This window comes from Stegostoma tigrinum, chromosome 3 (assembly GCF_030684315.1).
Source record: "Stegostoma tigrinum isolate sSteTig4 chromosome 3, sSteTig4.hap1, whole genome shotgun sequence".
NCBI classification, from domain to species: Eukaryota; Metazoa; Chordata; class Chondrichthyes; order Orectolobiformes; family Stegostomatidae; genus Stegostoma; species Stegostoma tigrinum.
Window position 1 is genome coordinate 11,441,272 of NC_081356.1, and position 23,967 is coordinate 11,465,238.

The 23,967-nt window shown below is 39.8% G+C and overlaps 1 protein-coding gene across 6 annotated transcripts in view; it reads right to left on the bottom strand.

Annotated features, from left to right (window-relative positions):
- Window positions 1-2,492: 2,492 nt before the first annotated feature.
- LOC125450586 (E3 ubiquitin-protein ligase RNF38) overlaps window positions 2,493-23,967 on the bottom strand; it is a 150,670-nt gene continuing 129,195 nt past the window's right edge. For all 6 annotated transcript variants that reach the window (XM_048526592.2, XM_048526598.2, XM_048526606.2 and 3 more), the window contains 4 exons: window positions 17,191-17,275; window positions 14,013-14,134; window positions 11,891-11,990; window positions 2,493-9,205 (listed from right to left, as the gene is read on the bottom strand). In XM_048526592.2, coding sequence (XP_048382549.1) covers window positions 9,143-9,205; window positions 11,891-11,990; window positions 14,013-14,134; window positions 17,191-17,275 — 370 coding nt within the window. In that variant the 3' untranslated portion in view covers window positions 2,493-9,142. The remainder of the gene's footprint in view (window positions 9,206-11,890; window positions 11,991-14,012; window positions 14,135-17,190; window positions 17,276-23,967) is intronic.

The window sequence follows — 23,967 nt, forward strand, 5'->3', positions numbered from 1 at the left end:
TTGCATCTGAGCCTCTGCAAAAGAAGAGAATAGGGTGAGGGTGGAGCAGGGAAAGTTATGAAATAATCTTCAATGTCAGTGTTCGATCTTCAGCAGTGGTATGGGCAAGGTGAGCAAGGCTCAACAATTTAGCTCAGAGATAGTAAGAACAGCCAATGCTGGAATCAGAGATAACATGGTATGGAATGGAGGTACAGAGCAGGCCAGGCAGCATCAGAGGAGCAGGAAAGCTGATGTTTCAGGTCAGGGCCTTTCTTCAGAAATTCTGTGCTATCTCAACAATTTGACTGTTCCGTAACTTTTCTGGTTGGCCTCATACCTTGCACTGTCCACAACCTCGAGCTCATCTAAATGTTGCTGCCCAGGTATTAACTTGTATTATTCCATCATTTGTCATCAGCTCCAATGGATGTTTTCAAGTCATAGAGTCTAGAGATATACAGCATAAGATTATTTTTTAAAAAGATAAGTATTACAGAGCATTGGGGACATAGCTTCAAATCCAATCATGAGAGTTGGTGAAATTTACATTGGAAATTACTTGGACTGTAAACCTAGCTAAGCAATGTGAATGACGTCCAACTGTTTTCTGAAATGCCCTAGCATGGGTTTTTAAGCAAATGCTGACTGTCCTTTGCTAGGATACCCATGTCAGATGAGAGAATAAATAAAAAAGCATATTTCACATAGTGAAACTGAGGAGGGAGAGTTTAGAGGGGTATGGGTCGTAAGACATAGTAAAACTGAGGAGGGAGAGTTTAGAGGGGTATGGATCGTATGACATAGTAAAACTGAGGAGGGAGAGTTTAGAGGGGTATGGATTGTATGACATAGTAAAACTGAGGAGGGAGAGTTTAGAGAGGTATGGGTCGTATGACATAGTAAAACTGAGGAGGGAGAGTTTAGAGGGGTATGGGTCGTATGCTGGCAAATGAGACTCAATTTGTTTAGGATATTTGGTCAGCGTGGATGCGTTGGACCAAAGGGTCTGTTTCTGTGCTGTATATATCTCTAGCACAGAAACAGTCCCTTCGGTCCAACTCATCCACGCTGACCAAATATCCTAAACAAATTGAGTCTCATTTGCCAGCATACGACCCATACCCCTCTCAACTCTCCCTCCTCAGTTTTACTATGTGAAATATGCTTTTTAATTTATTCTCTTATCTGACATGGGTATCCTAGCAAAGGACAGTTAGCATTTGTTGCTTAAAAACCCATGCTAGGGCATTTCAGAAAACAGTTGCAAGTCAATCACATTGCTGTGGATCTGGAGTCACTTGTAAGCCAGACCAGGTCAGGATGGCAGATTCTGTTCTCTGAAGGACATTAGCGAACCTGACAGCTTTTTACCAAAATTGATGCAAGTTTTATAGTCACCATTATTCAAGCTAGGTTTACAGTCCAAGTAATTTCCAATGTAGATTTCACCAACTCTCACGATTGGATTTGAAGCTATGTCCCAATGCCCTGTAATTCTTATTTTTTTAAAGAATAATCTTATTTATTCTTGAAATGAGAAAGAATCACCATCAAGGCTATATTATTAAGAATTGTCTAGTTACCCTGAGAAAAAGCTTTTTTGACTATCTCAATTCTTTCTGGTATCCATCTGCAGCATCAGTGATGCCTCTGTTCAGTACTGAGCACGTTACAATGCTGAAGATGTCCTCTAGAAATTGAGGCACTGTCTATCCTCTCAGCTGGATGTAAAATACTCCATAGTTCTACTTGATTAAAATGTCAGAATCCTAGCCAGTATTTATCCCACAAACATCATTAAAGAGGTCAGAATGTAATTTATTTAACTATCGATACTAATTGGCTGTCATGTTTCCCTACAGTAATGGCTACACTTCAAAGTAATTAATTGGCCACAAAGCATTTTGAAAGTGTGGATATTGTGAAAGGTATTGTGTGAAGCAAATTATTTCTTTCATGAAACTGTTAGAAAGCAGTTTTAACATAACTACATGACTTTTTATGCTACATAAGGCAGCTGAGTCAAACACATTACTTAGACTGGTAAGAATACAGCTCTCCTTCCCTGAAGGGTAATGAATCAATCATATTTTTCAGCAGTTTTGTGGTTACCCTTCCCAGCAGCACATTTTATATTTTCAGCTTTTATTCCCTGAATCAAATTCTTAAAGTGGTGTCAGATGTGGTTTGGTTTCAAGTTCTCACTGAAGGCAAACCCTGTGCTCTTCATGGATGTGTCTCTAATGAGTCTCATTTTTCTGCCTTTTCTTTATAGGCTACAAATTTCTTCTACAGAGAAATAATAATTTGCCAAGCGTTCCTGTTATCCTTCCACACTGCCAACATTATCATCCCAATTCTGGCACTCCCTTTCCACAGGGTGGCCCCAGCACTTATAATTAGCAGATTTCCTGGAACGAGGTGATGTTTCAAAGTCAGATTCTGCACAGAAGGTAGATTCAATTGCAGCCTGGTTTCAGCGCATGATATTTAAATGGTCTACACGCATGTTTCTTAGCAAAAGTGTGACAACTTTTAATTTCAATAAACAAATCATAAGCAAGACATTCGAATTAAACTTATGATACATAATCGAGAGGGAAGACCGCAAAACAGCAGAGCAGAAACTGGAAATTAGTTGGTCAGCAGCCAACCTCCAGAAGCCAGCTTGCCTGCCCATTGACAGTTCAAGTTTCTTGGCTTACAGGGGTTGATTCATCATCATTGGCAGAATTAGAAGTGACAGAATCAGCAAGGATGCAGAGATGAGAGAGCTGGTCATGTTTCAAAACTCAATGTGTCGATATCTCCTCTAACACTGGTAGCCATCATAGATCAACTTGCTTTGTTTTTATTTCACAATTCCAGTTTCCCATCAGGTACGTGGATACGGAGCTAAATTGGTTGTTGTTGATCATTACCTTTTTGATCTTATTGATTTCATTTCTTTAAACAGAAAATATCATGAGAAAATAACTTTAGACTTGTAGGGTAAAAGACAGAAAATGTTGGTAGAAAAATAAAGTCAACATTCTGACCAGCCAAGATAAAAAGTCAACTGAGCAAGTTTACATCATACATTTATTAATGAACAACCCTCTCAACTCCAAAATTGGGCATAGGGATTAAAAATAAAAATTAATTGCACTACTTGGTATAGCATTACTAGTAAGTTTCATAAAAAATGTACAAATTTTGTTAAAAATTTATCAAGCTTTCAAATGATTTGGTTACAGATAGATTTATAATACAACATTGGAAACTACTTGTCATATTAAATGATGCAATGTGTGTATGATTTAATGAAACACTCCGAAATGAAGTCAACAGAAGTAATTTGCTTTTTCTTTCTGATTCATTAGCAATTTTAAATATATTTAAGTGGCAGAATGAGGTAAATGCACCAAAGAAAAATCCCACACTAAAATGTCCATTAAGACCTAAAAACGACCCAGATTTTATGTGCTTTAGATTTTTCTTCCCCCCACCCCCCAGAGCTGAGACCGCTGCTGAAAAACTAGCATTCCAGCATCCAATATGACAGTGTTAAGACAATGCACCAAATAATGCTGTATACAGGACAACATGTTTAAACTTCAGCAGTCTAGTGTCACACTCTTGGTTTCTTAAATATAATGACTATAACCTGGGATATCACTAGGTCTTAGTGATTTTTGATCACAAAATTAATAAGTTTGAAACTATCCATCAAAAACCCATGCAAAACACAAAACTTGAAGCGGGACACAATCAGTAAACCTGTGGGGTTGACCAAGATCTAACAATTCTTACTGTATGTTGTTGCTTCTCTTGTATCATACGGACTGAGGGATTAAATACATAAATGCGCATTACAATTCATGGCAGTAATAGCTCAGCATTAATCCGCATTTCCACCCACATCAGACCCAGCTGGGTAGAAGCAGCCATGGCCACTACGGTCTGCTTTAATACACATGCACATGTGCTAAGTACATACTGACCACAGAAAGCAAGGTCTGCACACAACTGTTCTAGAGTCTCCATGCAAACATGAGAAACATTTCAAAAGTGATTAAGCATTAAGAGTGCAACAATTAACTTTGCCAATAACCAGACCTAACTGTTAATGCACCTCCTCTCGGCCTCAATTTACATCATTCAATTAAGTTATATGGCAGCTATTCCTCCCCAAACAAAATAAAAACTCCAATCCTGCCTCATTAAGTTTATCCTTCAGGTTCGGACTTCTTAAGTTATGATGGCATGATGATAATGAACTACTTTGTGGAGGAGAATCATGGTCTACTTTGTGAAATAAGGCAGCACTGTTCAACCTAAATAATATCATCCAGGTAATACTATGTATGCATCTCAGTCTCAGCATTCATAGCTGTAGTACATTATAAGCACAGAAACAAACATACAGCTGCTTAAAAACATTTTAGGTGCTCACAGTATAACAGGGAAAACAGTAATACAATGTTGGTGTACATTCTGCTTATAATGCATGGTAATGTGAAATGTCATTGTAATGCAATGTGGTATCATGCAGAAGTTATGAGTTGTTTTTATTTGGTGCTACAGGAAACAGTTAAAGAAATTACTGATAACAAAAAGCGCTAACTTCAATTTTGTTTTCAGATACATATGAGCCCTTTCAATCAGTCTTCCATAACTATTTTCAAGGACAGATACAACATTACCCATGCTATACCTTTTCTTTAGATGAATGTATCATTTCAACAAAGTCCCATAACTTTAGAATTCAGAATTAATTGTACATATCCACATTATTATGCTAAACAGATTGCATCATAACAATCCAGCATTTCTTCAGAACAACAAACTGTGGATGCTGGAAATCAGAAACGAAAACAGAAATTTCTGGAAAATCTCAGCAGGCCTGGCAGCATCTGTGCGGCGATATTAGACTTAACAGTTTGGATCCAGTGACCCTTCTTCAGAACTGATGGTAGCTAGGGAAATGTTGGCTTTTATGTAGACGAATGTGTGTGTGTGTACGCGTGTGTGTGCGTGCACGTGTGTGTGCGTGCACGTGTGGTGTGGTGGGGGGGTGGCAAGTGGTATGAGTGTGGGGGTGGGGCAAGAAGTAAACTATAGGTGGAGATACAGCCCAAAGAGACAGATGAGCAGCTAGACAGACAAAAGAGTGGATAACAGTTAGCGTAGGAGAATGAATGGGGACTGTTAGTGGCTAACAAAGGGTAATATGTAATAGCACACCATGTGATTGGTGAGCTTTTGGAGGCTCAGGGACTTTTTTTGTTGACAGAATGTAGATGTTCTGCAAAGCGGTCACTCAGTCTACACTTCATTTCCCCACTGTAGAAGAGACCACATTATGAACAGCGAATGCAGTAGACTAGATTCAGCGAAGTGCAAGTAAAACACTACTTCACCTGGAAGGTGTTTGAGCCCTGGGATAACTAGGAGGGAGGAAGTAAATGGGCAGGTATTATACCTTCTACAGTTGCAGGGGAAGGGTCTGTGGGGCTGTGGAGTCTGTTAGGAGTGAAAGATGGGTGTCCGTGAGGGAATGGTCCTTGCAGAAGGCTGATAAGGGAGGGGAGGGGGAATGTGTATCTGGTGGTAGTACCCCGCTGGAGGTGGCTGAAATGGCTAACAATCCACTGACTGTGGATGCTGGTAGGATGGAAGGTGAGGACAGATGGAAGGGAGACTCTACCTCTGTAGTGGGAGAAAAGAGAGAAAGTGAGGGCTAAAGTGTAGGAGATGGTAGACCTGGCTGAGGACCCTATCAATTATGGTGCTGGGAAATCTGCCGTTGAGGAGGGTGGACATTTCAGAGGCCCCTTGTCAAAGTTGGCATCATCAGAACTGATGTGACAGGGACGGAGGAACTGGGAAAACGGAATAGAGTCTTTACAGGAAGTAGGGTGAGGATGTACAGTTAAGGTAACTGTGGGAGTCAGTTGGTGCATTGTGAATAATGGTGGCCCGCCTATCTGCAGAATGGAAACTGAGATGTTGAGGAAGGGAAGAGTCTGAGATGGACCAGGTGAAGGTGAGGGCCGGTGTGGAAATTGGAAGCAAAATTGATAAAAGCTTGCCAACTGTGGGCGAGTGAGGGAAGCAGCACCAAAGACGTCATTGGTATACGAGAGAAAGTAACCTACAAAGAGACAGGCATAAATGGGGCCCATGCAAACACCCATCACCATCTCTTTGACCTGAAGAAAATGAGAGGGCTTAAAAGAGAAGTTGAGGATGAGCTCGGTTGGGCGGAGGAGGATGGTGGTGGCTTTTTCCCCCAGGAATAAGCAGAGAGCCCTGAAACAATCCTGATGGGGGATGATTGTGTAAAGTGATTGTACCATGGTAAAGAGGGGACAGTTGGATCTAGCAAACTGGGAATTCTGAAACTGATGTAAAGCATTAGAAGAATTGTAGATGTAAATGGGAAGGGATTGAACAAGGGGAAAGAAATGCACTTCCAAAAGACTTGCATTTCCAACTTCTCTTTCATGATTTGCAAATGTTGTGTTGCATAAATAATTTAAATGAGAGCAATTTGCTCAGAATTTATCAAACGTTCTGAAATTCAGGTGATTTTAGTTAAGTTCACAAATTTTTTTGTGCAGTATTGAAAACGTCAGCAACTTTTCTTTTTATACATCTTATTTCCATTCAAGAACCCACACACAAAGCATTCAGGCTGAATGAGTAAGCCATGATGAAGAATGTTCACCTTGATACATATAACTAAACAGATTAATTAGGCACCTATTTTTGCACTTCAAATGTCTGAGCAAGGCTCTCAGCCACAATGTTTTAGAAACACTGGATGAGTCTTGTGAGGAACAGCCTTCAATTCAGGACCAGCAGCATGTGAGTGAAAAATTAACACTGGTTGGTAACATCCAGGTTATATTGAAAATCAAAAACAGATTCAAGACAGACATTCCTGTGTTCCAGCTATTCAACACTCTTGACAAATTCTATTGTCTCCAATTTTATAGTATGTTTCAAAACAAAAGCGTTAATATTCTGATCACTTTCATCATAGAGTAATGGTCAGAGAAGCAAGGGTGAGTCCACAGATAGAATTTGCATTTAATTACTACCACAATTGAGGCAAAAGACCAGAAATCATCAGTTCCAAGTTTTTTTTTATAAACATGGCCAAAAATTAAAAAAACTAGGTAAAACAAGGGAAAATTAGATCTTCTTTTGCACCCAATTTAAGCGATGAGCAGTTATAGAGGCAGGTCTGACCTGTGGCAATACTACGTTCCCAAGCATATAAAAAATCCAACCAAACTGAAAACAAATAAATCACCTGCTGTAGGTGAGACCATTAAATAATTACAATAAGTCTCAAGTTGTATTCATAATAACAGTTTCCAAACCAATGGATTGCAATCATTGCTTTAATCATGGGTTCAATTTCTACTAGCAAAGTGTTAAGTCTACAGGAATAATGAATACAGATTTAAAGATGACTACTGAGCAATGACATTCTAAGAAGAACAAAAAATAAGTTTAGATTTTTCTTCATTGCAAATCTGCATGACCGCTACAATTTCCCCAAATGTTCACATTTAACAATCAATCCCTATGTATACTATAAAAATAGTAATCTGCTTTACAAAATTTTCTTAGAATTGAATTAAATACTTCTTTTGAGGAGCTCTTCAGACTGTTGATTATTGTCCTCATCACAACGTAATAGGTCTCTGATCTAATAATTGCTCTGGGTCAAAAAATAACTGCTCAATATTTCCCTAACGTTTTAACACAGTATCTGCTTAGTTCTGAGACTCGGCCTTTTGCAAGTGTGAATAATTTTATGAGGTTAGTTTAAGATGTATACAGAGAAACATATATAACCAAATCTAAAGAAATGCAATTATGTAAAATATTGCACACAGTGGAAGAACCAAAAACTAAAGACGGGAGAAAATATTTAATTAGACAGAAATATAATTTGAAAGGTGGAGTTGAAAGCTTGAATAAAATTTCGAATAGAATGCCTACTTATGCTGCATTCAAATCAGTTTTTTTTTAAAAGAAAGCAACATTAAGTTGAATGCAGTATTAGAACAGGGCATAGCATGGATATTATAATCAAGTGGTAAAGCAGAGAATTAAATTTTTCAAGGTAGCAAAGTAGCTTAACAACCAAAGTTACATTTTAAGGTGCTTATAGGACTTTGTTGCACACCTGAGACCCACATTTTTAGACTGGCCAGTAATATATAGCAATAAGTGATATTTTTATAGCACACCCAGTTTCAAAGCTGTCACTTTGCTTATATAAGGTTTCCATTCACTGTACATTACAGGAAAACTAAGCAAATTATTTCAGCCATTCATTGCTTTGGTTTGCTGGGTAATAATAGTTTTATAAATTTGCACAATCTTCCACCCTTAATCATTTTGCTGGTGTGTGTTATAAATATATACTTTTCAAATCTGCCAATACAAAATACTGAGGAGCAACTGAGTGAAAAAATTCATAATTGCTGCACCCTTAGTATACAGTGTGCAACTGCAAACAAAAAGGGAGAAACCAGTGTACAGTACTAGTACTGTATAAATAACACAGCTACACATTTCAGCATAATTAAGACTACACACATACAACTCACTTTCTGCCAGTACTTAAGCTTGTCTGGAAAAAGTACATGTGGCTAAAATACTTGCACGCTTACAATCATACTCACTCACAGTACCTGAAGGCTCTATAAGGTAGATTGCTAAAACAGTTTAACTACCTCTATTTATTTATATATATCTATATATTATCTATATTTTATGTATATAGATATATATATAAATAAAATCAAAAAAAGCACACATGCCAAAAGATCACATCTACTGTAATCCTGCAGCAACACCTGGAATGATCACACAAAAACCAGGGAATGTTAGTGCACACACAAATTAAGCTGAAAAAAAATCTTTGGAGTTCCAATCACACTGTTAGTATAACAATCCCATAATTGTTTCAATGTGAAGACTATATAAGCTTTATAAGTCATTGAATCACACAGTGCAAAGGAAGGTCAAATGACTGCATCACATTATGACCCTTAATGTAAAGGGAAGGCTGGAAGCCGCAATAGATTAAGTCCAATGAATAGTTCATCTATATGCCACAAAGAACACCCAAATTTGTGCTATTTGATTGGTTTCATTCTGAGTCACGGTGAACTTCTGAAGCATCAGCTCGACAAATTGGACATGTACGATTTGCCTGGAGAAAAAGAAAAGCAAAATCATGTTTCATATATCTGCACAATAATTTGAAGAAACTAAAATCTAAGTATATGCAGGAAAAGTCATAAATCAATCCTGTGATTCCTGGTCTGAAACATCGATATCTTTATGGATTCATCTTAACCACATATCACTTTACACAAAACATTCAGTGATATTCATGGAGCATGTCTCACATTTTCTCAGAGGGCAGTGAATCAGTGGAACTGTGGAGCAGTTTGCAGTGGAGGCAGAATCAAGAAAGAAATAAATGTGTATTTCTGATGGAAAGTGGGATAAAAGGCTATGGGGAGCAGGCAGGCAATTGGAGTTGAGACCAGGATAAGATCAGTCATGATCATATTAAAACAGTGGACAGCTCAAAGGGCTGAACTGCCTATTCCCGCACCCAATTCCTACATTAATGTAGAATGACCCACATACCTGGAGCAGAATAAGAAATAAACAAGTCAGATTACTAAACATACATTATAGCATTTTATTTTACAAAGCTAAAAGGCATAAATCAGAAATTCAGCACACTGTCCCAAGTCTCCCAAAATATTTGCCATGTGTCCAATGGTGCATTTTGCCTTTATCCCAATTCATTTTTTTAAATTCGAGAGCATGAGTTAGCATCTTCAGGTTTATTTTTATATTGAGGACATGACATTCTTGCCTGTCAAATGCTTATAACACAGTTACATGGAACATAATTGTATACATTGTGTGGTTAAGTACACATGGAAGAAAGGCTTCAAAGCAACTTCTGCAAAAGCAACCGAATGCACTAGGTTAGAGAAATGAATGGGAAAGGGAGTGAATGTCTTTCACGATTTTTCATATTTATTTTTATCACATATTAAGGTCACAGGAACAGGTATAACAAAGGCAGATGTTTTAGAGTTGATGATGCTTAGAAAGAATTGAAAAAAATTAGACCAAGGCATCAAAGTCGTCATAAATCTACCATTGCCAAATAATTATTCTATTAAACCTGATTCTATGATATGGCTCTCTCTAACTTTTTGCACACAAATGGATGCAGAGCACATATTACTCAGCAATATAGAGTAAGCTAGAGGAGAATTAATGAGTTCTAGATATGTTATGACGTTCAAGTAGGATTACTGTATACACTATTTTTCTAGCATGTAAAATTGGCGTGAGAAGTTTCACTGCTGCACTTCCTGACGTTTTAAAACTTTGTATCCCATTTTGGTGGATCTGCATTTTTAGGAGGTCCAGAACACATCAGCAACACAATCTCCTAGGAAGCATTGGCTAGGTCTGCTGATCATGTAGTATATATTTTAACTTCTTAATTAGTCATATCAAGGTGAAATTCTGTATATTCCCTATTTTGTATATTCACTTGCCATGTGTAAAAATAATAAGTTAATGATTTCTATCGGGGCTCCTCTGAATTAAGTTAATCTGTGTGCCTTCCAGACGAATGAAGAAATAAATATGCAGGCACATGTGAAAGACAAGCAGGTGCGTGAAGCTGTTTTGGGCAAAACCACATTGGGATTTTACTCCCAATAATTTTCTTTTCTATTGACTTTGGGTTAGCTGTGTGTAAAGTGGGCTGCGAATGTTAACTATTACCCACTTTTGTGGTACACTTGCAGCTTGGATCACCAAAATATATTATTTTACGGACCCAAGTTATACTGTTAGATGAGAATACAAGCTGCTGCATCCACGGAATGCTGGGCTTCTCCTAAGACCTATCACAACACTGGGGTTCCCCAGATCTATCTGGAGCCCTAAAGGCTCAAACCCTGTCAAAATAGCATCACTTACGCATCCAATAAAATACAGTAACCCTATTCCCTGAATGTTACACAATGCAGATTGTTGGCTCCTATACAAATCAAATGGATACAAGCAAGCGAATTAATCACATTTGTAACAAAAATGCAAAAATTTGATCGCTTCTAAAAAATGAACTAAAGTTTCAGTAGATACTAAACACCATGACTTTATGAAGTACAGTTAGTTTTATGAAAAACCGGAATATACAGATCCACACTCCTAAATAAAACAAATTGAAACTGCTCTCAAGTCCAATATTCTAACATCAACTTTTTCCCAGCTGTTTATTTTAATACATTACCACAAATGCCTGTCAATTAATACTCAGTTTGTTCACCATTCATCAACTGAGACTAAAGATATGAAAGTTGCTGCAGAAATACAATATTGTTCTTGATTGCACAATTTGTGAAATTATATTGCTTGAACAGAAAAACTTGCTGTGTAATTAGAAACAGTAATTCAATTTTCTTCAATTAAACATTTTTTACCTCAAACAACAAGTCAAATATCACAAATCAGGCAATGATAAACAGTGTGCACAGAACTTTGCATAAGATAATAACACTTCTAGTGTTTCGACATACCGAGATGGCAGAAAACAGATTGTGTTGATTGAGGATACAGTTTTTTTGCAAACTCTTAACGCAAACACTACAGCATTTCCAATAAGTTAGACAGATCTCTCAGAAGCCAATCAATGACAGTTTTGTCAGTGCACGCCACAGAAAATACAAAGCGATGTTGTGCAAATATTCTCAAATTTTTGCATTAGAAATGCTAAAAACAAATTATGAAAATAATGAGAGAGAAGGGACAGATGGATATCAGGTCAAAGGGTACAATTATAAATTCATTTTACCTTCAGCCATTTGTCGACACACTTGGCATGAAACTCATGGTTGCAGGGTAAGACTCTAAGTAGTTGCCTTAATTCAAAATCACACATGCACACTACGCATCTGTATAAAATGTAGAAAAAGGGATAATTGCTGATTAAATTTGTAACAGATTATTATACGGTGTGGAATTTTAAACTAAGTGTGGACTACAGTTATTTGGCCAGTGAGGGGATGCTGCTGCGCTACCCCTGTCTCTCAAGACTTCAGCCTCCACTTTGCTGATTTCAGTGTACTTCTTCCCCTTCAATCTCTGGCTTTCTTCTCTCCCAATTTTTCATCAACACTGAGCCCTTATCCTAGGTCTTCTTCCTTCCTGACTGCCTCTTTGTTACACACGTACCATGTTCTGATCTCCTCTACCTTTCCCCAGGTCACAAACCTTTAACGCGTCAGGATCATCTTTTTCTCCTACACAAGTTCTGACCTCTGGCCTCGATTCCTCTGATATTCTTCTTCGCCAGCACTCTACCAATCCTGATCTCCAGGCCAGTCCTAATCCTAGTCCGGATTGGCTTCCTTTCTCCATTCCCACAGGCCACGTCTCCAGTCTTCTTTCCATAGAATGCCTCTGTTTTCCTCACCCTCCCCAAGACTGATCTTCTATTCTCTTGATCATCACTCTTCCCCACTCTTTTTCAGCCCCGATCTCTGGTCTTAACACTTCCTGATTGGTGGGAACTGTCCACATGGGTCTCTAGCTACAGCCTTCTGATGCTTGTAACTTGTATCCGGTGATAGCTGGCCAGCTTGCCAATTTAGTCAGGTGCTGGGTGGGAAATAAGAAAAAAATTACAGTGAGGTCCTGTTATTAAAATTGTTAGGATCTCTACATCTCCCGTCTATTATTAGCCTCCTTTGCAACTTTGATAAATACCTGGACCACACTTTCATCCACATTTAAAAAAAATACAGCATTAAGGGAATAACGAACTGAAATTGCTGTGTTCCTCCCTCTTACTGGCCAATATCTATTCAAAAACACCTCTTTATTGAGTTTCTTTATGAATTGCAATGCTCAGACCACAGAAAATAAATAAACCTAGTTGGTTCATGGAGACATGAACTATTACAAATGAAAGAGTCAGTCACGGGGGCTTTACTGATCTTAAGAAAGGGTATGCCTGTTTTGGACGGAGTTCAGCAAAGATTTACCAGGCTGACTCCTGGGGTGGCAGATTTGTCAAATGAAGAGAGATTTCAAGTCTGTATTCACTAGAGTTTTGAAGAATGAGAAGGGATTTCATTGGAATGTATAAAATTCTGACAGAACTGGACAGACAGGATGCAGGAACAATGTGTCTCTTGGCTGGGGGTTCTAGAACAACAGGCCACATTGTCAGTACACAGTCGACCATTTCTGACCGAAAGGAGGAGAAATTTGTTTACTCAGAAGGTAGTGGATTCTTTATCACATAAGTTGAGAAGGCCAATTCACTGAAAATACTCAAGAAATTAGTACATAGATTTATAGACATTAAAGGCTTTAAAGGGGTATGGGGGAAGGAGCTGAATATGGTGTCAAAATAAGACCAGCCATGATCATATTGAATGGCTGAGCAGGATCCGTACGCTGAATGGCCTACTCTTGCTCCTATGTTCTATGTTTCCACACATTTTTGTAACACTTTCAAAAGTAAAATGTCGTGAGCATCATATGTGCAATGGCTGAAGTTTACAGTTTGTAAATCAATATGCAGTTACTTTGTCTCTCTTAGTAAATTTAGGGCTTAATAACATACACAACTGGGACACAAAGTGGCTAGTATAGAAAATTTATTTTCTAAAATAATTAATTCAGCACTAAAAACGTATCCTTGTCAGGTGAACAGTTAGCATCCAGAAAATTCACAATATAGAGTAAAAGGAAGTCAGTGGTAGTAAAAATGTTTATTTTGAATTATCTGGAACTATCTTTCTCATTTGATGCAGTAATTTAAGCAATTATCTCTATTTCTATGGTAATTGTGTACATTTGACACAAGTACCAACAGTAGGTGAAAGAAATTGCTCACTTTAAAACATAAGGTGGTTATTTTTGCTGCATTCCAATTTTACAGTAAAATTATAATCAGACATACTTACAAAGTCTGCTCTGACTGGTGGTTGTTAGGGTTAAACCTATAGGATGGAAGTTGTTCAATGTCTGCTTTTGTAAGCCCACGTGGTTTGGCTTCTCCCAGTCGTTCTGCTAGGTTAAGAAGCGCCTATATTCAAAATATGCGTCAATTAATGACTTATCACATGAAAGTTATTGCCTCATTTCAGCACATAACCTACATTAAGCTGCAAGAATATTTTGCTTAAAAAGAAATTGTTTAACTATCTGAAATTTATTTAGATCAATAAAAGTCTGAGATGACTGGAAAATTTAATTATTTTCCATACAGAGGCACATAAATACATGAAAATTATAAAATAAATCATGGTTAATGCATGTGGTTCATGTACATCTATGACATTTAATTGAAAGAATAAATGTGAGACACTAATGATCCTCTCCACCACATGAAATAAAGCTATGTTTCACCTACATTCCTATAAATGTAGGTCACTGTCACAAAATGCAAGTTTACTAACTCATTTGAAATTTTTACGTAGAACGTAAACAATTGAGTGGTGGAATATAGAACAATAGGAAAAGGCCATTCCGTGTATCATGTTAATAAAGTAATCCAATACATTGCCAAATATACTCTTCATGCATCTTTATTTCAAATATAAACCATATTTATTTTCAAAGATGCATTAGCATTTGCTTTAAACGCATATTGCCTTTGTTTGACTGCATGCTTATCTATCAGTTCACTGTTGAGATATTGCTGGACATGCTCCTTCTTCCAAACCCCTCACCGCTTACTTTGAAGGCACCAAGGATCTCGATGTTCCTTCTCCTTGAGCTGACATCATCCAAAGACATGAGATCAGCTTCCATGTATTTGGAGTTGACATGCAGCACCATCTCTCAGTCATCTAAAATCAACCCCTCTACCGTCTGTTTCGTCAGACAACGTGTCTGATATCCCGTCTTGAATGAACTGGAATTTCTGGTTAATCATTCACAAGATTTTTGGTTCTTACTGCAATCTCCTGCTTCTATCACCAATTACATTCCCTCTCCTTATTGTTGATCCAGATTAAAGCTTACAGTTGCAACATGTGCACTCTATCTGAACCTTCTAATGCCATTTTGTTTTAATCACAAAGATTACCTTTGTTCTCCTCTAATATCATACACATCTGGACACCTGGTGCTAAAATTATCTTTACTTTTAACATTTTCTGCCTCCATAAACTTCCTCTCAAATCAAAACACTGCTCCACTGTTGTATTTTCCCCACTATTGGTATTTTTCATTTCATTCATTGGATGTGAGCATCACTAGCTAGGCCAGTATTAATTGCTGATCTATAATTGCCTAAGAGTCAAGTACATTGGTGAGGATCTGGAATCAGTGGTAGGTCAGACAAACTATGGACATAAGTAAACCAGATAGGGTTTTACGAAAACCAACAGTGGTTTTATGGTCATTAGCCTAGCTTTTCATTTCGGAATTTTTAAAATTGAATTCAAATTTCACTGGCTGCCTTGGTGGGATTTCAACCAATATCCTCAGATCATTAATAAAAGCAGAATACCGTGAATGCTGCAAGTCTGCATCCTCATTACATCAGGCTGGATTTCTGGGTTATTAGTCCAGTGACATTAACACTACCCACTGCATCCCTGAAAATATGACTTCAGCTATCAAGGTGCCATCTTTTGGAATTCCATTCCCAAACTCCTCTGCCTTTCCTTCTCAACTTTAAATGCACCTCTTAAACAATATTTTACTACCTGTTCTAATACTGAAAAACTTAGCAAAGCGCCTTCCTTGGCTAGATTAAAAATATACTCATCTGGAAGAAAAGCGTTTGCACTGTTTATCCTAACTGGGTTAGTTAAAATAATCCAATGCCATTGGCCCTTCATTCTTACAGAATGTACCTTTGAACTACATGCAGATTTCTCCTCAACGCCATTGACGGCCTGCAATGCACTAGGAATTCTACAAGATGCTTTTCCTCTTCTTACCTTATCTGTAGAGATGCTACCTTAATGTAACACCTACATTCGACTACCATCATGGAGCCTTGCTCTAATACTGCAGCTCACTTTGCTATAATCAGAAATGTTAAGAAGGATAAAAGTTTTGTCAGTTGTGTTCTTTTTTCAAAACCTATACCTGTTTCACTCTTCCACAATTATCAGTGCATCACACTTTCCGATTACGTGTTGATTTCTTTTTTGACATTGCTTGTTTGCAACTCAATTCAGACTCCGGGCCTCCTGCAGTGCCATAATGATGCCACCCATAGGTTGCAGGAACAGCAACTCATACTCCGCTTGGGAACCCTGCAGCCCAATGGTATCAACGTGGATTTCACCAGTTTCAAAATCTCCCCCCCACCCCCACTGCATCCCAAAACCAGCCCAGCTCGTCCCCGCCTCCCTAACCTGTTCTTCCTCTCACCTATCCCCTCCTCCCACCTCAAGCTGCACCTCCATTTCCTACCTACTAACCTCATCCCACCCCCTTGACCTGAGCGTCCTCCCCGGACTGACCTATCCCCTTCCCTACCTCCCCACCCATACTCTCCTCTGCACCTATCTTTGGTTCGCCTCCCCCTTTCTCCCTATTTATTTCAGAATCCTCTCCCCATCCCCCTTTTCTGATGAAGGGTCTAGGCCTGAAACATCAGCTTTTCTACTCCTAAGACGTTGCTTGGCCTGCTGTGTTCATCTAGCCCCACACTTTGTTATCTTGGATTCTCCAGCATCTGCAGTTCCCATTATATCTGGAAGAACTGGTCTCTTATCTCCTAGTTTCTTTATTTATATTTTTACATCTGCTTATCTGTTACTGCCTCAAAGCCTCGACTTGCCTCTCACGTCTGGTAATAGTTGCTCATTGTTTATTTTCTCCAAGCCTTCTATTCCCATTCCAAATATCCTATTAATTCTAGTCTCAATATCAAGTTTCTTGCCTAGAGTTTGTACACCACTTATTTATTAGATTAAATCCTCTCCACTGCCCTTCTTACCCTATCAGGTTTTGGTAACATTTCGGTTACAGTGAAATTTAGGCTATCCATGTTTAAGAACTGACCCCCTTTCTTTTTTGCATTTCATCTTGTATTCAAGAATTACATTTTGTTCAATCATTAAGGAGAATCTTCCCTGCATAAACCTCCCTGATCTCATCTTAACGTATTACACTAACCTCATAGTTTTCCACTTCACCATCTTCGACATCCAATTCCAAACTAAAAGCTGGGCCCACAGCAGGGGGTACTGGAAGCATTGATCTGCACAGGAAAATACCATGCATTTGTTTAAAAAGGATGGTAACGAAGGTCACCTTTTAAGTGCACACAGATTACAAAACCAAACAAAAATTGAATGTTTTATTTTTGTACAATTATAACATTCAAACGTTAGAATCTGGTCACGAAGAATAACCTATTGCCTGTGTGCATGAAGTGGAGAAGAAGTTTTCATTGGGCACATACAGATTATATTCGGCCCAGATGTAAAGAATAAGCAGAAAATTACAAGTTGGAAATGGAGGGGAGGGAGAGGTGGAAGGAAGGTTGGAGGATCAGCAGCCAGCAAAGTGTGGACAATTCTGCCAATAGCAAGACCACTATGTAGGCTGGAAAAGTTCAGAGATAATGGGAACTGCAGATGCTGGAGAATTCCAAGATAATAAAATGTGAGGCTGGATGAACACAGCAGGCCAAGCAGCATCTCAGGAGCACAAAAGCTGACGTTTCAGGCCTAGACCCTTCATCAGAGATGGGGATGGGGAGAGGGAGCTGGAATAAATAGGGAGAGAAGGGGAGGCGGACCGAAGATGGAGAGTAAAGAAGATAGGTGGAGAGAGTATAGGTGGGGAGGCAGGGAGGGGATAGGTCAGTCCAGGGAAGACGGACAGGTCAAGGAGGTGGGATGAGGTTAGTAGGCAGCTGGGGGTGCGGCTTGGTGTGGGAGGAAGGGATGGGTGAGAGGAAGAACCGGTTAGGGAGGCAGAGACAGGCTGGACTGGTTTTGGGATGCAGTGGGTGGGGGGGGAAGAGCTGGGCTGGTTGTGTGGTGCAGTGGGGGGAGGAGACGAACTAGGCTGGTTTAGGGATGCAGTAGGGGAAGGGGAGATTTTGAAACTGGTGAAGTCCACATTGATACCATATGGCTGCAGGGTTCCCAGGCGGAATATGAGTTGCTGTTCCTGCAACCTTCGGGTGGCATCATTGTGGCAGTGCAGGAGGCCCATGATGGACATGTCATCTAAAGAATGGGAGGGGGAGTGGAAATGGTTTGCGACTGGGAGGTGCAGTTGTTTGTTGCGAACTGAGCGGAGGTGTTCTGCAAAGCGGTCCCCAAGCCTCCGCTTGGTTTCCCCAATGTAGAGGAAGCCGCACCAGGTACAATGGATGCAGTGTGGTATACTGCATCCATTGTACCCGGTGCGGCTTCCTCTACATTGGGGAAACCAAGCGGAGGCTTGGAGACCGCTTTGCAGAACACCTCCGCTCAGTTCGCAACAAACAACTGCACCAACCAGTCGCAAACCATTTCCACTCCCCCTCCCATTCTCTAGATGACATGTCCATCATGGGCCTCCTGCACTGCCACAATGATGCCACCCGAAGGTTGCAGGAACAGCAACTCATATTCCGCCTGGGAACCCTGCAGCCATATGGTATCAATGTGGACTTCACCAGTTTCAAAATCTCCCCTTCCCCTACTGCATCCCTAAACCAGCCCAGTTCGTCCCCTCCCCCCACTGCACCACACAACCAGCTCAGCTCTTCCCCTCCACCCACTACATCCCAAAACCAGTCCAACCTGTCTCTGCCTCCCTAACCGGTTCTTCCTCTCACCCATCCCTTCCTCCCACACCAAGCCGTACCCCCAGCTACCTACTAACCTCATCCCACCTCCTTGACCTGTCCGTCTTCCCTGGACTGACCTATCCCCTCCCTACCTCCCCACCTATACTCTCTCCACCTATCCTCTTTTCTCTCCATCCTCGGTCCGCCTCCCCCTCTCTCCCTATTTATTCCATCTCCCTCTCCCCATCCCCCTCTCTGATGAAGGGTCTAGGCCCGAAACGTCAGCTTTTGTGCTCCTGAGATGCTGCTTGGCCTGCTGTGTTCATCCAGCCTCACATTTTATTATCTTAGGCTGGAAAAGTTGATGGATGGTTGGTCTGCTCTTCACTGGGAAGAAGTTTCACCCTCTGGAGCTGCCTGCCAATTACATTGGTTGCCGTTCCAAAAGCCCTGGCAGTCCCAGGATGAATGTGTCATTAGTTTCAGGGATACAGCGAAGTAATGGGAGTTGGGCAGGTAGGATTTGACAACCTTAGCAAGGAGTAGAGGGGTGGATTTTAAATTTAGTGTCGGAAAGTGAGAAGCAAGGAGTGAGGTACCCCTGATGTGTAAAAGACAACCTTCCGAAGATAGTAAGCCCCACCTACATAAACAAGTTTCTCGAAGTGTGAGAAAAAAAACAGCATGCGCTTCCAACCTGCCTGATAATACCAACTGTATTATGCCAAGGTAACGTTTCGGTCAAATAAGCTTCTAACAAGTTCAACTGATCTCAAACCACACATGGTATGGTAGGCTAGAGTATTGGACCCGTGACCCAGATGGCTAAAAGGTCAGATCTTCAGATTATTTCTGCTTTGTCAGACTGATGGGTGAGAAAGAAGTTCAGGAGTTTAAACTATGCAATGTCAGGAAGAGACTGGATATCATTAGGAGTTTTGCTTCACCCCAGTCATAAATCTCTAAAATGCAGTGTATGCTGAATCTCTGCATATCTACAAAGGGAAGCTGAACTGGTTCTTTACAAGGTAGAGATTGCAAGACATAAGAAGCATGTGATTGTACACATAACATATTAATGCCAACAAACCTTGGAATTTTTAGAACGCTCTCATTGTGGTTTGAAATCTGACACATGCGTAGCTCTACTCCAGTCTACTGGGTTAACTCTCAATAAGTACCAAGACAGTCTAGCAGGTGACTCATCCATCAAGACAGTGCCAACATTCACCATCATCACTTTCTCAAGACAACTGAGGCTGGGCAACAAATTTGGCCTTGCGTACAAAGGCAGCACAGTGGCACAGTGGTTAGCACTGCTGCCTCACAGCACCAGCAACCCAGGTTTGACTTCAGCCTTGAGTGACTGTGTGGAATTTGCAAGTTCTTTGTGAGTCTGTGTGGATTTCCACCAGGTGCTCTGGCTTCCTCCCACAGTCCTAAGATGTGCGGGTTTGGTGGATTGGAGGGTTAAGGGGACAGGGTGGGATACTTTTCAAAGGGCCCATTAGCTCCAGAGTTAAATCTCTGAAGACCTTAAGCTCTGGAAATCCCTCCATAAACCTCCCCACTTCTTTTACATTTTGTTTCTCCTTTAATACCATCCTTGCACACTTTCCTAGCATAAGCCTTCAGTCATAGCCCTTTATGTCTTTATGTGGCAGCGTGCTAAAACTTAAGCCAATATGAAGCAGCTGCAGATATTTTATTGTGTTAAGGGTTCTATAATGAGACTTTGTTGTTGTTCTGTGGAAATGGCGCTGATCGAGGTGGAGATTCTCTACAGCCCAAATGATTTATTTACTTTTTGTTGAGATCACTTAGGGTGCATGCACCTTAAAAATCTTTAAAGAACTGGTCTTGCTGGCCCACTCTGTAGCCTGAGACATAACAATAGAATAGATCACTTTCTAGGAATTCAAGTCACAGAATGGTGAACTTAGAAATCAGATAGGGTTTACTTGGAAGTAAACACGTGACAGAGAAAATATGCCGTTGCGTGTCACAACATTGCAAAGGAGAACTGTTTATACCATTCCCTTCAGCTTCCTTTAGTAAAACACATTCATTACATTATTTTAGATGTTTAAAAGAAAGTTAATCCAAAAAAAAATTCGATCCTGACATGAAAGAAGAGATTGTAATCAGAGTGACAAAAACTCTTTCTGATGTGACTTTAAAGGAGAGCCTTAGAGCAGGAAGTAGAAGAACATAGAGAAGGAACTCCATTTAAAAGAAAGGAATTCCAGATATATAAAACGCATAAAGATGTTGCAATGGCATAAATTTTAGAGGGATGCTTGATATCCAAACATAGAAGTTACATATTAATAACACCGAGTTAAGCCTCAGCGAGCTATTTACTGAAGTACAACTGCAATACAATATTATATCATTCCAACATGAATATTATTGCAACGTATCTGTTTAACTTCTAACTACTGTTGCATTTCATTGATAAATGATTTAGGATAATCTTGTTAGAATCTAGATGAATTATTGATCCTCATTTGTTTTTAAAAATTAGGTACCCTCAAAAATCTTTACTGAATTTTATTATCACTGTTCACTGTGATCGCATTCACAAACACCTAATTATGGACTACAAACTCTGAAGAACCAGAGTCAAAAACAAAATTTTTTTAAAAATTCAAAAATATTAAAATGTTTGAGCAATATAGATGTCCAAAATTTTGAGGTGCCTTCCCAATTCAGAATAAGGCTTAATATTATTAATAAAACTCAGCCCCAAAGGTTTTGCTCCTGTACAGTTTTCAGACCTACGCGGTTACTGTTTATTCTGCATTGTTATTGCTTTTCAAGAAAGGGTGCAATTACTCCAACAGTACATGAGAATGATCTTGTGCAATGTATGATGTGTGTGAGGTAATTGCCCAACTGAAAAGAAAATTTCTCAGGTCCCTGATAGATAGATGCCCAATGGCATGCCAAGGAATACAGATCGAAACCCTCAGTTTGACTCCAACAGGTACAGCTTTCGATAATTTCAGACTGAAGACGGTGTGTTAAATGAGACATAGTCGGAACTGCAGATGCTAGAAAATCTGAGACAACAAGGTATAGAGCTGGATGACAGCAGGCCAAGCAGCACCAGAGGAGCAGAAAGGCCGACGTTTCAGCCCATACCCTTCTTCAGAGAAGATTTCTGAAGAAGGGTCTAAGCCTGAAACGTCGGCCTTCCTGCTCCGCTGGTCATGCTTGGCCTGCTGTGTTCATCCAGCTCTACACCTTGCTGTCTCACCGTGTGTTGAATCACAGTTTTTGCATTGGCTTGGGAAATGTGGAAAAAAGACGTCAGTTAGGATTTTGAACTCTTAGAAGAAGGCATGCAGATTTTCAGAGAAACATTGTGGGAGGAACGAGCTATTTTTAAATAATTAGTAATCTGAACTTGATTAAGTAAGGAATTAAAGTAATATTGTTTAATTGTGGTTCGTCGTTAAGCAGTTGCTATAGATAAGAAGTCATATGTCCAGGAAAGTGCATTAGTTTATGGTTTTAAACTTTTTAAATCACTCAGGCCAATGTAAACTTAGGCTGACAAATGTGAGAATGTTTAGTGGTAATAGATCCTTACCCAGAGATACAGCTGTGTCTTAAAATGGTTCAATTAAGTCATTTATGGTCTGTCACAGGCTTTTCTGCTTTATGCTTGTTTTGAGCTATCATTTGCTTTAGGTATCAATTAAACACATGGTTCTTGTAGCTCAAGGATATTGACAGACGCTTCAGAATTCTTCAGTGCATCTTTGGGGATCACAGTTAATCATTGAGAAGTGACACCACATACTCTGAGCAGATGCATTAATTTTTCATCAGTGCCATTTTACCCCAATAAGGATCTATGGAATTGTAAGCTAAAGGGGACAATCTTATACAATGAAAGGCATATTAAAGAATGCACAAGGAGACAGTAAGAAGTGAGAATACTTTTAAGAAACCAAATTAGGAATTGGGTAGATATTATTTTGTCAATCCAAGACTGACCATTAATTTATATATGAGTTCATAGTGAATGATAATGCACAGTGGGTAGTGGCTCGGAAATATCTTCAGCATCTGCAATTCTTTGTCTTATTTCATTATCCTGCGTTTTAGTGGTTTGGTGTATGGAAGGATGACAGAAAGACACCTTCAATCAAAAGAACATAAAAGATGGCATCCCAGTCAGCAGGAAATTGAGCGAATAATTTATTGTGAATCAACTAATTCCAACACAGTTTCAATTCTTTTGAACTTGTTTTAATAAGCTTAGCAAATTCTTGTGAAAACATATCTGCACCTTGAACGAGTCATGTAATTAATCAAGACCAGCAAATGTTAGATTGAAGTTTCCGACAGCCAATCTACTGTTGCATGTGGCTTCCGTCTTGCAAATGGAGATTAATTTCAATATAAGTTTTAGAATTAGAATGCAAATCTATGCTACTATACCTTTGTATGATACTGTATAAGAATACAGCAGCACGGTGGCTCAGTGGTTAGCACTGCAGTCTCACAGCACCAGGGACCCGGGTTCAATTCCAGCCTCGGGTGACTGTCTGTGTGGAGTTTGCACATTCTCCCTGTGTCTGCGTGGGTTTCCTCTGGGTGCTCCGGTTTCCTCCCACAGTCCAAAGATGTGCAGGCTAGGTGGATTGGCCATGCTAAATTGTCTGTAGTGTTCAGGGTTGTGTGGGTTATAGGGGGATGGGGATGGGTCTGGGTGGGATGCTCCAATGGCTCACTGTGAACTTGTTGGGCCAAAGGGCCTGTTTCCACACTGTAGGGGGTTCCACTTCTAATTCTGAAACCGTAATATATTAGGGGCAGCATGGTGGCTCAGTGGTTAGCACTGCAGCCTCACAGCACCAGGGACCCAGGTTCGATTCCAGTCTCAGGCGACTCTGTGGGAGTTTGCACATTCTCCCCGTATCTGCGTGGGTTTCCTCCAGGTGCTCCGGTTTCCTCCACAGTCCAAAGGTGTGCAGGTTAGGTGGATTGGCCATGTTAAATTTGCCCATAGTGTTCAGGGTATGTGGGTTATAGGGGAATGGGTCTGAGTGGGATGCTCCAAGGGGCGGTGTGGACTTGTTGGGCCAAAGGGCCTGTTTCCACACTGTAGGGAATCTAATCTAAGTAACTTATTTATTGATGCCAGTAAT